Consider the following 15290-nt stretch of genomic DNA (forward strand, 5'->3'; position numbering starts at 1 on the left):
GTTCTTTCCATTTATATATTGATACTAGTTACTCACAAGTATTTAAAGTCACTTGTAAAGATTATCCACTTCTCTCAATAATTTTATTTTTGCAGCATAATTAAAAGTTACCAAAGTGGAACTTTGGACATTATAAGAAGTGGACATTACCACTCCTTATAAATTTGCTAAAACATCATCCTATGAGCCTCGTAATATAATGGCTGTTATGTGCAAAACTGTTTGCTTTTTTTTTTTTAGAGAAAAATCCAGCTGTTCATCCTATTTTACCGTATTTTAGTGAGCTTGAAAGTGCATCTTGGATACCATAGGTTACATTGGCATCCATGAAGTAGTTTATGGAAATGATCATATTTCTTGGCTTAAAAATAACGGCAGTTTTCAAGTTCAAGGAAGAAATTCTGTAGGATCACACATTTAGAAATGTGCCACTTTCAGCCGTTGCTCCATACTTTCAAAACTGATCACTTCAACTAAGACAGTTTTTAGAAATTGATTTCCAGTTCTCAGAAGGAAAATGACAAAAGACTTCCCTTAAAAAGATGGATGGCTGTGTATCATTTAAGGCACTGAACAACAATTGCAGAGGTGAGGAAGAAAGACTAAAGTCAGAGGATCTTTTGGGGGCTCATGGAGTTGGGGAGAAAGCGTGAGTGGCGATTAGTGGGCTTCCTCAGGGAGGGGCGGTGCCAGCATCTGCAGCCGGACTTCAAAAATGTCATCACAGAATTGTGACTCTGCGATGCAGAGAATGGAATGATTCTTACTTTACCTTCCCTTTAGAACATTAGCCAGGATAATAACAGTGAGTATGAGCTTTACTGATAGACTACCTGATACTGTGCTAAGGTTTTTACACGTACTTGAGAAGCAACAATAACAACAAATGTGTATACGTGCGTGTATTAAAATATTATAATTGAGCCAATAATAAAGAGTTTAAACAATTGATTGCTAATAGACCGTAACTCAGTTTGAACCACAAAGACTCCCAAATCTCACAGTATTATATCGCCTCACAAATTCTGCAGTAATCACGACTATTGTTCTTAAATATGCGTTAATTCTCCAGGTTGGGTGGGTGGAGGCGGTTTCCCAGGCAGAGAAGCCCTCCCCTCTGTCTGCCCATGGTTCGTGCGGTTGGGAAGAAGAAGCAAAGCTGGCTCCTGATTCTCCTCCTGAACATCCGCACCCATGCCTCTCCCCTGCACATTGTCTAGCGGCTGTTCCTCCAACTTTAAATATGCTATGTATCCCTGCCATCCAATAGCTCCTCTACCATTTCCTTCCTCTGAGCTACTGTCCCACTAAACTTTCCCTGACCAACCTCCTTGCTCGCTGAGCCCCCTTTGATCTGCATTTTTGAGCACTTTTATAAAGTTGATACTCTGTACCAGAAACAACCTAAACAGAAGTTCACATTTTCTTCTTCCTTACTTTTCAAATTACATTCTAAGTCCATCAGTCAAGTGGCTTTCCTTTTACATCTACTTTAAAAAAATTCATACACATATATATGTATATATGCATAAAAATTTATATATATATATATATATATATATATAAAACTATCTCCCTCCTCTCCCCTTTCCTTTCTTCCCTCTTCCTTCCTCTTTCTACCATACTTTGAAAGCTGTGGCATTCTACCATATTCAGAAAACAAATAAATGTATCAATTGACATATTTTAGTCCCAGAGCTTTCTAGAATTAATCTTCTAAGATATATACATGTCAACTTATAGCTGCTATCTGTTTTTTGTTTTTAAATGTTTAGCTTAAATGTAGGCTCTAGACTAGAGGTTGGATCCAAGAATGTACCATGGTTATCATCATGAATACTATGGTTCTTAAAAAGGGATTAGAAGTGGTTGATAATTTTCAAAATCTACTTTCACCTACTCACATACCTGCAAATGCTTTTAGTTCTGACCTGCTAATGGGATAGTTTCCTTCCCATCACCATAGTACAGGATTAAAGCACATCGTATTTCATATTCAGAATCTTTATACATGTATCTTTTAATTTTATATGTAAAAAAATGGTGTGGATAAAATGAAGAGCAAAAGCAACTTTGAAGAAAAAAATATGTAATAAGAGAGCATTGTGAAACCTACACAATGGGGAAGAGAATGGGATTTGCCCGAATGAAAGAAGGATGAGATTTCATGGGCTGGTTTTATAAAACTGATTTTTTTTCTTTTGTACTTGCTAACGGTCACATTTCCTTCCTGTCCAAATATTGCCCTTATGTGTTGGAGGTGTAGAGCCGCTCACGTTGATTAGATGCGGTGACACGTAGTGGTTCTCCCAGAGGCACATGGTTACAGCTGTTTCAACCACTGGGCTCAGCAAAGAGGTGTTCAGACTTAGAGTAAAGGAATGCCTTTCTGACCACTGAAATTTGATGTGGGTTTCTAGAAACACTGGACTTAAATTTTTTTAATGTTTATTTATTTTTGAGAGAGACAGAGAGAGACAGAGCTTGAGTGGGGAAGGGGACGTGACAGAAGGAGACACAGAATCTGAAGCAGGCTCCAGGCTGTCAGCACAGAGTCCGACACAGGGCTGGATCCCACGAAGTGCAAGCTCAGGATCTGGGCTGAAGTCACATGCTTAACAGACTGAGCCACCCAGGTGTCCTGAAACACTAGACTTTTAAAGAACAAATGAAGTATAATCACTCTGGGAGTGAAATTGTGTTAGTGCTATTGACTATTCTCTAGAGACAAGTAATGATTTCCCCATACATGGATATTGGAAGATAAAATAAACCTGTATATGAGAGGTGACTTAGTTCAATGAGAAGGGGCAAGAGCTTTGAATCTGAAGAGGCCAAGGATGACATACGCAAAAACTACTTTGTGACTCAATGTCCAGACCTATTAAATGGAGAGGAGATGCAAATCCTACAGGACCTGTCTGAATTACCTGTGCTATCAACTGATGGGATCATTAAAGAATATCTAGAAGTAGAAAGAGCCTGAGTTAAAAAAAAAAAAAGCCTGTGCAGATGTTATAGATCCATAATGATCACATGTGAAGGAAATACAGAATTAGTGTGCATAAAATACGATGTACATGTACATGTGAGCAAATTAATCAGGTAAGCAAATATTTTGTTAACAGCTCATTTGGTTCTGTTTTTAATCTGTGAAGCATCGAGGGGAAAAAGGCAAATATGAAAGGGAAATTCTCTCCTCCCTGGCCTCCCTTCACATCCTGGGGAGACAGAAACACAAACTCATAACCCCAATACAGAGCCGAGACTGGAAGTGTCTGCAAAGGCCGTCTCTGTCAACTGCCAGACTGAGCAGTACTCAAATGTGCCAGCTTTGTGGCCAGAGGCAAGGACAAGCACAAGAGGGGAATTAGCAGGAATGAGGATCACCACACTGCTGAAGTATGACTCACCGTTTTCCTCCTGTTTGTTTAATTCAGATCTGTGCGTGATGAAGCAAATGTGTGATACGCTAGAGCAGAGCAAGGGCTCATTTTGGTGACACTCAATCCCAGAGGGCTGATTCTACTTGTGAGCAAGTGACCGCCACCCTCATTAGGCTTATCCTTTTGTGTTTTTGTGCTTTTTTCACGATAATTATTTTTCCTACCTTTAGGTGCTATAACTAAGAACTGATCTCGGAGGTTGTCGAGCTGTTCGATGGTCAGAGTGCCATTTGCTTCCTTTTCTACAGGTGGAGGACGTACTGGAGGAGGGGGATCTGGAAAGACCTTTACGTCACCATTAATAAAGAAATCTTCTTGGTCTAAATAAAGTTCTCTCTGAATTTTTGTTGATGTTTCAATGTGATAGCGAGCTACCTCAGTTAATTTTTCCACACTGAAAATGGAAAAATGAATAGGGTTATCCCCAGTAAGTACTATTGGGTTAAAGGTATTTGCTTAGTAGACATACACACAAAACTACACATCATACAGCTAAGTTAGACAATCCAACCTGCATGTTTAAAAGTTCTAATTCTCTTCAAATCCATTTTGTAGAAAGAGTATAATTATAAATTAGAAATAAAACGTGCTCATAGAGCTAATAGTCACATATTTTATACAATGCTGAACAAAAAGGATTTCATTGAATATGGTTTTTTTAGTATTAGAACATATTTTACTGTGTAAGCAAGATTAATTTCAAGAGAGCTATTTCAATCTAAGTATGAACCAGAATGAGGATATATGGCAGAAAAAACTGTAAAATACAACTGTTAGAACACACATTTATTTGGAATCAGGGTAGATTATAATGTTAATCAAATTTAATAATGGATTCCCAGAAGAATGGCTTTTCTCTAACTTTATATCAAGGAGTTTGATGTTACTTAAGACAATTGTCAGAACAGACTTTAATAATACATACCTATGGAAATTGCTTTCTATATTTACAAATAACAATTCCTAGTAAAATCATGTAGTATAAACAACACTAGTTAGGTGCAGTGGAGAGTACACAAAGCTGAGGTCTTATCCCAGAATTCTCTATGGCCGTGAGTCCTTGGTGATTTACTTATGCTCTCTGAATTTCCTTATCTTTGCATGGAGCCGATAACACATAACTGCATACCTTATGGTTACTAATGTAAAGCCACACAGGGCATGGATTTAAGCTGAACTGGGGATTACATATTTCTTGGTCCTAATTAAAGTCCATTTCAAAAGCAAGAGAAATTATATACACAAGAAGTGTATAATATTTATACAGAGAAGTACAATATTACCACATTACAGAAAGGATTGTGTTTATATTTTGCAATAAAGATTGGACATGATGGAAAAATCCATTTTTAATCTGCTTTTATGTAACCCAGGAACACCAAAATATATATATACTGAAAAAATTTAAAAAATAGTATTAGTTGCTTTCTCTCAAAAGACAACCCTAGGATTCAACTCCAGCATTCTGTACTGGTGAGTGTCCATTTTGCACACGTTATCTAATTAGTTTATGCCTCATGGTGGTTGTGTGCTGGTGCAGAGCAGAAGGCACTGGGTAGCTATTAAGTTTGCAACCTTGAGGGAGGGGGGCCTCCCACAGCGGACCCAGACTGAGCCAGAGCCAAGATCTCAAAATGGGTGTGCGCCACCTAGTGGAGGTTATCCGGCATACCCTTCTTACGAATAGGAGGAATTAAATGCCAGGAGAATGAAAAGGTTTGAAGTTCCAAGGGATCTGATAGCTTTCTCTATCTCTCTCTCTGTTTTTTTTTAACTGCCAGAGACTTTTTGCAATAACCAAAACAGAAAGAATAGCTGAAAGGTCCTAGTTTTAACTTCTTCTGGCTACATTTAGAGGTCAGATACCTACACATAACATAAATCTGAGAGATTGGAATACAGCTGATAAAAATAAAAAGAATTTACTCTTGACAGTCACATGGACGGGAGCTGTGAATCCTAAGAATTAAGAAGACATGTTCTCATTTTTAAGTGGCAGGCAGGGAACAGAACCAAACATCACTGGTCTGTGATGCTAATGATAACTGACCTGGCTATCCAGTAGTAAAATTATTTTAAGCTTTACTGCAATAAGGCTACCAGGCTGAGGTAGGTGTGTGTGTGTGTGTGTGTGTGTGTGTGTGTGTGTGTGTGTGTGTGTGTGTGTTACTATGTAGCACAACTGATATAAAAATCTAGGCAGAAGATTTTACAAGAGAAAAATCCTTGTCTCATTATGAGACAAGGATTGTAGAGAACAAACCATAACAACTATCTTTTAGACAGCCCTTGTTTCGGAGAATGCTTGACATTTGTATTCTATGGAGGTAGCAACTTCTACACTTGCAGTAAATGTTGATTGCAAACTGTAGTGTTCACAGAATCTAGATCTAGGAGAAACCTCTGAAATAGCCTGGCTGGGGTCTTTCCTTTAATAGATGAAGGCCACAGGGCCCCAAGCCATTAGGCACGCTGCTAATTTGTGGACAAGGAAGGAATCCCCATCTCCTGGAACATCATGACTCCTGACTCTCAAGTTGAGGGTTATTTCTGCTTTGCTGAGCTGCTTTTTTATGGGAGAATTAAGAGAATGAAACTCTCTTTCCCTCGCCAGAGATGAAAAGTCTGGAAAACCTTTGGAACCTAACAGCAAAGTACAAGGGAATCAGTGTTAAGTGGTAAAACATACCAGTGAATGACTTCTTAATCTCCCATTATTTGGCCCTGACTAATAATAAGTCTGGTTTTAGAAAAATACGAAACATTACCTTATTTCTGAAAAACATTTAAAAATAATGCATAATCTTACCTTGTAAACTAAGGCCCTCATTGGGCAGTGTAAAAACCAAACTCAGAAATGATGTGCAAACCTGGATATTGCAATAGGACACTTTGATATGCAACATGCTGTTTGGAAAGAGCCAATACAAATGCACATGTGATCCCCTAAAAGGTCAAAATTTCAATGTGTAAATGTCATTTACATTAAGAAATGCCTAAAAATCTGATTTTGGCCTCCAGGAATTAAAAAATTACATTTTAGAATACATTTTCAAAATACATTTGAAAAGCCATGCAGTATATTACCTGGCCATTTCATTCAAGTACCTCTCACCAAGCCACTTTTCCATGAGTCTATATACATCAACCACCTTTGCTAATAAATCTTCAAGGAAAGCCAATGCTTTTGTCTTTATCAGTTCAAGTCGGAACTGTGCAGCTGTCTCTATTTGAAAAGAAAATTAAGGATTTTAAAATGTATACATGCACTTTTTAATCAACTGAATTCAATTTTAAAGCAACCATGCTTCAATTTGTGAAGATACAGGTGCATATTTAATATACGAGTATAGGTAAGTAATACCTGATCTATGTCCTTGAAAAAAAATGTAATGTATGGGAGGGTCATTTGACAGTTCATTTAAACCAAAAGTAGGGGCGCCTGGGTGGCTCAGTCGGTTAAGCCTCCGACTTCAGCTTAGGTCAGATCCCACATTTGTGGGTTCGAGCCCCGCGTCGGGCTCTGTGCTGACAGCTCAGAGCCTGGGGCCTGCTTCTGGTTCTGTGTCTCCTTCTCTCTCTGCCCCTCCCCCTTTCATGCTCTGTCTCTCTCTCTGTATCAAAAATGAATAAACATTTAAAAAAATTTTTTAAACCAAAAGTATAAACTGAGATTTACATTTATTGCACTTTTTAGCAATATGCTCTTTGATAAATTGGAATGGGAAGACACAAATAGATAATTTCTGTATTTCAGAAAGAGGAAGGTACAAAGTCTCTTGATCTCCCTGCTTTAGGACATTGGATGGCAATGCTGTTGTATTTTCTTAGCACTGATAAAACTAGGGCAAAATTCGTGTGTCCCAGGGCTTCTGGCTGCCTCTGGCACATAATATCCATAGAAGTGGACTTTACTTGTGAAATAGTTTTTTCATCTTTCTTCTTTGCTTCTTCCACAGCCACTGGCCTAATTTGTGAAATTTCCTGATTTTTTTGAAGTCCATTTTGAGCTACATTATAGGACCAAGGAAGAGATGGAAAGAAAATATGTCCTGTACAATCATTGCTGTCTACAGAAGAGGGGGCTCTTGAACATTATTGAACCCTGACTGGCTCTTCTTTGGCCTCTGGTCCCAAGAACTCACTTTCGGGGCCTGTTAGCCCTTGGTTAGGGTTTATTTTCCTAATGAGAGGCCTAAACTATTCTTAGCATATGAAACCACCTACATACCTGGTCCTAAGCCTTCTTTCAACTGACTCTAACATACTCTTCCTGTTTCTATTCTTTGATATTATTCTAATTATTTCTATTCTTTGAGATTATAATTATTATTCTAACTCCTACCCAAATTTTCTGTTTTTGAGATCCTACCAGATAATTATAGAACAGTCAAATCTAGCTGTTTCATGAAAACAACCAGCTAAGCGTTGCACTCTTCAATCTCTTTGCTTTGTGGTCTAGACACAATTTGAGCGTGTCATGGGCTGTTGGCCCAACTGGTCTATTTTCCACTGAAAATTTTCATCTTAGTTCTTTTCAACTGCTACCTTCAAATTGCAGGGCAGCAAGGTGTTCTTCCTTGATTTTGAGCATCAGTTCATTTTTCCTTTTCATTTCGGCAATTTGCTCCGGGGATGCCATCACGGTTGTGGCTTCTGCCGTTGGCAGTGATTTACCTGAAAGGACAATGGAGAATGCAGGTATGCACACAGCTACTTGGATAAAATGAGGACGAAGTGAAACATGCGGTCTGCAGTAAGCCTCTTGTGATTTGCAAAGTACCAAGCCGGGCCTTGACTGTTGAATTTGAAATATTAATCTTTCCTTGAGAATTCTCCAGGTGGCATCTAGGCTAGATGCACATAAAAATGACCCACTTGTGTAGCATCATGGGAAAATGAAGGGTGCAGTGAGGGCAGACATGGTTCTAGATCCCAAAGAAGGTGCGATTGAGAGCCTGGGGACAGAAATTAGCAAACCGCAGCATAGCATAGCATGGATGCCATGAGCCGCTTGTGGAAGTGCCACTCCGGACAAGGTACTAGCGTTAGCCAAGTGTTTCCCAGATCTTCATCAAGAAAAGACCAGGGAATAACCTCCAGAAGATATGGCTGAAATGAGGCTCACGGTCAAGAATCTGTAATCGACAAGTACTTCAGTGATTACATAAGAGAATTAAAAAATATGGGGTGCCTCGGTGGCTCAGTCGGCTAAGCCTCCGACTTCGGCTCAGGTCAGATCTCACGTTCGTGGGTTCGAGCCCCGCGTCAGGCTCTGTGCTGACAGCTAGCTCAGAGCCTGGAGCCTGCTTCTGGTTCTGTGTCTCCTTCTCTCTCTGACCCTCCCCCTCTCATGCTCCGTCTCTCTCTGTATCAAAAATAAATAAAACATTAAAAAAATTAAAAAAAAATTAAAAATAAGTATTGGTCACAATTGTCTGAGAATCTGCCCTCGTGAAACGGCAGTGTGTTTCTAGCTGCAGGCCTCTTATGTGTGACTCTACTTAGTGCAGTAAACCTGTCTTGAAGGTCTGACCCCAGTGGGTTCAAATCTTGTGAAGAGGAGATAATTGTAAACAAAGAAATGGTAATAAGATGTAATTGCAATAGTAGACACTGGTAGTAAGGTGAAAGAGTGCTTAATCTGGCTGGATTTCTGTTTTATCATTTGTAAATTAAGGGACTGGATTCAGCCATTTATCCATTAAAGTAAATTGAAGCATATCCTTTAAATGCTGCTTATTTTTTTCATTTTTACCATCTGAGATAGACTAAGCGGTGTGTTTTCTATGCCTCAATCTCTAAACTAAACCTAACAAACAGTAGCTTTAATGTGTCTGCTTAAATGTCTGTGTTCTACCAAGGAGAGGTGTAAGCATACACAGTTTTGGATGCTAAAACCATGAATACCTTTCGCTTTGTTGTCTGCCTTTTTTTTCTTGGGCGGTTCCTCTTTGACTTTTTTATTTGTACCCATCTGAGGAGATCTTTCTTTTGTATCTGCTGGCTGGTTTTCCTTTTCTTCTTCCATGAGCCTCTGATGGATTTCAGCAGCCACCTGGTTGTTTATGAGCAATATTTCAATTACTGTAACACTTAGGAAATATGGTGACTGTTTGGATTTAGTCATCACTCAATTCCACTGAAGCCTCATTCTACCGCAAACAACTGTGGCGTGTGTGCAGTCTTCACAGAAAACACAGTTCGGCGTCTGTGACAGCACCATGGTTGTGCTTTTAATCTCAGACTCTATGGATTTAGCACTCACTCTTCTCCCAAGTTCCTGTTCAACTCAGGGCATTCCCCTATATCAATGTTTCTCACTTTTTATTATTATCATTATCATTATTATTATTATTATTGACTCCCCTACAGGCTTCTACAGATAGATTTTCCTAATAGTCCCCCTCCATGCAATTTTAATATTGCAAAAGTGTATCTGTCTATGTATTTCATGTATATTTGTGCTTTATACATAAAATGGGTGAGAATTTCTCATGTCCCCTCAACCGAGTTTTGGGAATGCATGCATGTCCTGTATTAATTGGGCTCCTGGACACGTGGACGCTGGGCTTCCATTCTGCTTTAACACGAGGCCTCATCTCAGGAGGTGCTCATGAAGATGGCCTGTCCCGCCGGCTAGCCGCATCTCTGATGTCCGCTGTCTCCACTTGCGGAGCACTCAGCCTCCCGACGGTCTTAGCAACCCCTGCTTTCACTTGCGCAGGTGTCCGGCTTCGAGAGGTTAGTTTGGGGCCTCCCCAAAGGAGCCACGGAATGGGGAGGGTGGGGTGCTGTTGGGTCCCCCTACACCTCTCCTCTGAGGCTCTGTGCTTCAAGCAGCAGGAAAATCTTATCTTGGGAATGTGCCTGCAGTTTCCAAGGCTGGACCCTGTGAAGTGAATCCAGATGCCCCTGCAGAGGTGAAGAGCTCTTAGGGGTGTGGCCCTGAGAAAGGAGAGCGGAGAGAAGACTCCCGAAAGGGACAAAGTAAACCTGCACACACTGAGCAGGCGGGAGAAACATTTGATTGAAAACCTTAAAATCTCAGTAAAGCAACTGGTGAAGAAATGGGGGTCATGACAATTTCTTTATTTAAGTGTTTACCGTGTCCAACCTTCACATTCTCTTTGGGAAGGACTGGGTGAGGGGACAGGAAGAGAAGGAGGAAGTTGCTTGGAGGTGGCTATAAAGATGAATAAGGCACAATCTCTCCCCTCAATGGCCCTTAGTCTTGGCAAGATACACTAGCCAGTTCCTGCTCAGCTGAAATTACTGCACACTCTCCACCCAGGGCTCAGCATATAACTGTCCCCAACTGTTTTCTGAATGTGAAGTGTTGCCCAAGCCTCCATATGGGCTTTAAGAAGCTTTTAGCACCTGCTGTGCTCATACAGGATGCCAAGGAAATGCTTATTAATAGATGGAATTTCTTCTAAAATAATCATATTCTACAAATTATACCCATAGCTTCTTCAGGATCAGTGGAGCCCTAGAGAAACAGTAAAAGGTTTCAGAGAACAAGCCTTTTGGGTGTGCATATATGTATGTGGTTTCAATCAGATGCCCTTAATCCATAAAAATTGATTTCATGCTATCTACTGTACTTTCAAATTCTTGGTAAAGCTGAAAACAGACTTGTTAACATCCCCCCCACTAAATTGCAAGTGATTCATTTTTGAACTTGTTTTTGCAAAGCACAGTAAGTTAGCAATTTCCTTTAAAATTGGATTTTTCTCCTTTATAAAGAGTCTTGTGGTGGTGGTGGTGGTGATGATGATGATGATAATTATCATCATCTGCATATTTTTGGTCCACTTCCCTCAGAGACCTCTGGGTCTCTTTCAAAAATTAACATAATTCACAATACATCCAGCACTCTACCTGTAAACCTAAAGAAACTCTAGAAATAATGGCTTGATATTGTGGGTGTTAAATATGAATTGTTTCTTTGAAATCATTGCAAACCTACTAATTAGAAGAATGTTTTTCTGAAAATTAACATAGCACACTAAATGGGTACCTCTTGGTAAAATTACTTTGTAGAAAAAAAGCCTGTGTTAAAGTGTTCTTACTTCAGCTGTGTTAATCTCTGCTGGCACTGTTTTCCCCGCAAGTTTGCCGAGTCATGTCTGTCTCACTTGAAACTTAAAATTCCCTTAAAGTCATGTAACATCAATGTCCAGAAAATCCATTAGAAACATCAAAGCAGGATTCAAAAATAATTATTAGGAATACTAATTACATTAGTAATTACTAAACTTTTCTCCTTTGCTTTCTATGTGGTTTTTTAAAGTCCCCAAAGGGGCACCTGGGTAGTTCCTTTGTTTAAGTGACCAACTTTAGCCCAGGTCATGATTTCATGGTTTGTGGGTTCGAGCCTCACGTCCAGCTCTGTACAGACAGCTCAGAGCCTGGAGCCTGCTTGGGATCCTGTGTCTTCCTCTCTCTCTGCGCCATCCCCCTCATACTCTGTCTCTCAAAAATGAATGAACATTAAAAAAAATAAAGTCCATGAGGAAAATAGTGCAATTTTCAATAAATTTTTTAACATCATGATCTATTATATTTATAATTTCTAAAACACTTTTGTATATATTATTTCACCGGATCTTTTAGCCATTCAAGAGAGGAAAAGTGTGTGGACTGTCTCCCATGTTATAGATAAGGAACTGAAGACTGAAAGAGGATAAGTGATTTCTGCAAAATCACACAACTTAACCAAAAGAGGTAGCTCATGTTCTTTTTGCTGTGTGATGCTTTTTCTAATAATGTAGGATTTTACCAAGTCATTTTACCTAGGCAATTCTAATGGGATTTATAAGACTTGTAAGTTACACTTATGTATCTCAATAAGAAAAATAATTCATTTTTTCCTTGTATTCCTAGATCTGGTTTCCCCTCTCTGGTGCTTGGAAGTGTAATCTTGCAGTGATCACTAGGGTCATTGCCATCATCAACAGTAACATCAGCATCATCGGTATAGCAGGAGCCTCATGTCAGACTGTGCTGAGGGCTTAGTATCATATTAAATGTGGGCATGATGCTAGCTTCACACTACATAAAAAGTTTTAGAATACAGTTAAGTATTCAGAAAAACAACTAACGAAATAAAAATTACAAACAATGACCGAGATAGTAAGAGCCAAATGCCTAGGGAGACAGTATTGCTACAGGGATTGGAAAAGCACATGATCAGAGAAAGTAAGGCCTTCAAACAGGCAACAAACTTGTCAGAAATCAAAGCAGGAACTAGCTCTAAAGACTTCCAGAAAACATATAATTTAGGCAAATAGAAGGAAGGAGGAACATATTTTAGGAGAGAAAGAAGACATTAGCCAAGGCATTGAAGTTGTTAATGCTCATGAAATTTGTAGGAAGCAATATCTCATTGGTTGAAGAGGGGGTTTGATGAGTTGGTACCAGCAAGATAGGGAGCTCCAAGCCCCTGGGTCAAGGGCTAAGCATTCCATGGTGGCTACTGGAGGTCATCATACTTCCCCATTTTCCTTTCTGGTCTATAAAGATCATTTCTGTAGCTTATAAGCATCATATGTTGTTTTTAAAAAAAATAAATCAATCCTTTTCCATTATCTGGATCATTATGTCCTTGCAAATATTAAGTAGTTATCAAGATATTTGGGGCATCCATGTACCCTCTTACTATATGCTTTCTGTTTTTTGTTTCTTCTAAATATTTTTCTGTTCCTTTTTTTCCCCTTATTTTGGATTGAATGTTTTATTTTTATTTATTTAAAAATTTTTTAATATCTTTATTATTTCATTTTGAGAGACTGAGACAGAGAGCGAGTGGGGGAGGGGCAGAGAGAGAAGAAGACACAAAATCTGAAGCAGGCTCTAGGCTCTGAGCTGTCATCACAGAGCCTGACATGGGGCTCAAACCCACAAACTGTGAGATCATGACCTGAGCCAAAGTCAGATGCCTAACTGACTGAGCCACCCAGGCACCCCAAGGATTGAATATGTTAAATTTATTTATTTTTTTCCTATTTTAGTTTGGAAAGTAACACACACTAATTCACTGAGTGGCTACCCTAGGAATAACACCATGAATTACTGACTAAAAAATATGTAGACTTTGATAAGTTAACAATTCATGGTATAATTCCTAGAGTAACCATTAAGAGAACAGTAATAGAATGCACTTCCTCCAAAATTAAGTAGGGGGGGGGGAACAAGCAAGAAAAAATAAAGGATAAAAATGAGAGGATGAACAAAGATATATCATGTAAACAATATTTAAAAGTATAATTTCCAAGAAAGCATTATAAAGAAGATGAACTCCTAGAAAGAAAAGGTTCAATTCATCAGGCTTTTCTCTTTTCTAGAGTTTATTTCCGAGAGAGGGGAAGAGAGAGAGAGAGAGAGAGAGAGAGAGAGAGACTACACACAAGCAGGGGAGGGGCAGAGAGAGGGGGGGACAGAAGATCTGAAGTGGGCTCTGCGCTGAGCAGAGAGTCTTAAATGGGGCTTTAACTCTCTCCATGAGATCATGACCCAAGCCAAAGTCAGATGCTTAACCCACTGAGCTGCCCAGGTGCCCCCAGGCCCAGATAGCTTCTTGAGAGGCTACTAAACATTTCAAGAGGAAATAATTCCAACTTCCTCAAATTTTTCTAAAGAATAGAAAGAGAAGAAACATATCCTGACTTGATTTATGAGGCTAGTATTACCTGGATGCTGAAAGTTGCAAGGCGAGAATGAGAAAGAAAAATTATAGAATTTTCTCACTCATGAACAAAGATTTAAAAATCCCAAGTAAATTATTAGGAAAGCAAATCCAGCAATATGTAAGAAGGATGACGCTTCATTATAATGCTGGGCTTATTCCAGGGATGCAATGTAAGTTTAATATTAGAAGATTGACCAATATGATATTTCACATTAATAAAAAACAGAGAAAAGAATCAAATGACAATCTCAATAGATACAGAAAAAAAATTTGTTAACAAATTTATGAAAAACTCTCAAGGTAAGCTAGAAATGAAAAGACACTTCCATAATCTGATAAATATTATCTAAAAAAATCTATGGCCAACAATTTTGTAAATTTTGACAAGCTGATTTGAAATTTTATATGGAAAGACAAAGAGCTAAGAAGAGCCAAAGTACTCTGGACAGATGACAAGGTGAGAAGATTTGCTTACTTAGAAATATAAATGATATGACATTATGAGTTTTGGGTACAAAGATGGAAAAAATAGAGCAATGCGACAGAACTATAAGGTCACCTAATTTACAACAAAGATGATATTGCAATGAAATGGGGAAAGAATTTGGCATTACTTATGAAAACTGAAGTATTATATATATTATTATCTACTGACATTGAAGCTAGCAAATACTCTGAGGTATATATCCAATGGCTGTGTGTGCATATGTGCACCAGTGGGCAAGTAAGTACAAGAATGTTCATAGCAGGAGCCCAAATGTGTATTAGCAGATTAGTTAAACAAACTGGAATACCTTTATATAATGAAACAATATTCAGCAACAAAAATGAAGGGACTACATCTACACTCAATAGCATAGAATGAATCTCATGTTGAGCAAAAGGAAACACAAAGAGACAAAAGGTAGGAGTCTATGTATTTAAAGCTCAAAAGAAAGCAAAGCTAAACTCTACTGTTAAGAAACATAGACTTGGAAGACAAAACTCTTATGAAAATTAAGGCAATGGTGAGCGAAAAGGGAGATGGAGGTTCCATGTGGCAGGGATGAAAGGAGTTAGGACTGGGAAGGGGCACAAGCAGGACTTGGTAAGGCGCGGACCTCCCATTTCTCCTGTGTGGTCGTTCTGCCAGTGTGTACTTACGGTGTGTT

The 15290-nt window shown here is 38.9% G+C and overlaps 1 protein-coding gene across 1 annotated transcript in view; it reads right to left on the reverse strand.

The window, feature by feature from the left end:
- Nucleotides 1-15290, reverse strand: part of SPEF2 (sperm flagellar 2) — a 172681-nt gene that overhangs the window by 41120 nt on the left and 116271 nt on the right. The window contains exons 27-30 of the mRNA XM_029941009.1: nucleotides 9357-9504; nucleotides 7995-8123; nucleotides 6534-6672; nucleotides 3611-3840 (exon numbers count right to left, since the gene is read on the reverse strand). Coding sequence (XP_029796869.1) covers nucleotides 3611-3840; nucleotides 6534-6672; nucleotides 7995-8123; nucleotides 9357-9504 — 646 coding nt within the window. The remainder of the gene's footprint in view (nucleotides 1-3610; nucleotides 3841-6533; nucleotides 6673-7994; nucleotides 8124-9356; nucleotides 9505-15290) is intronic.

This window comes from Suricata suricatta, chromosome 6 (genome assembly GCF_006229205.1).
Source record: "Suricata suricatta isolate VVHF042 chromosome 6, meerkat_22Aug2017_6uvM2_HiC, whole genome shotgun sequence".
Lineage (NCBI taxonomy): Eukaryota > Metazoa > Chordata > Mammalia > Carnivora > Herpestidae > Suricata > Suricata suricatta.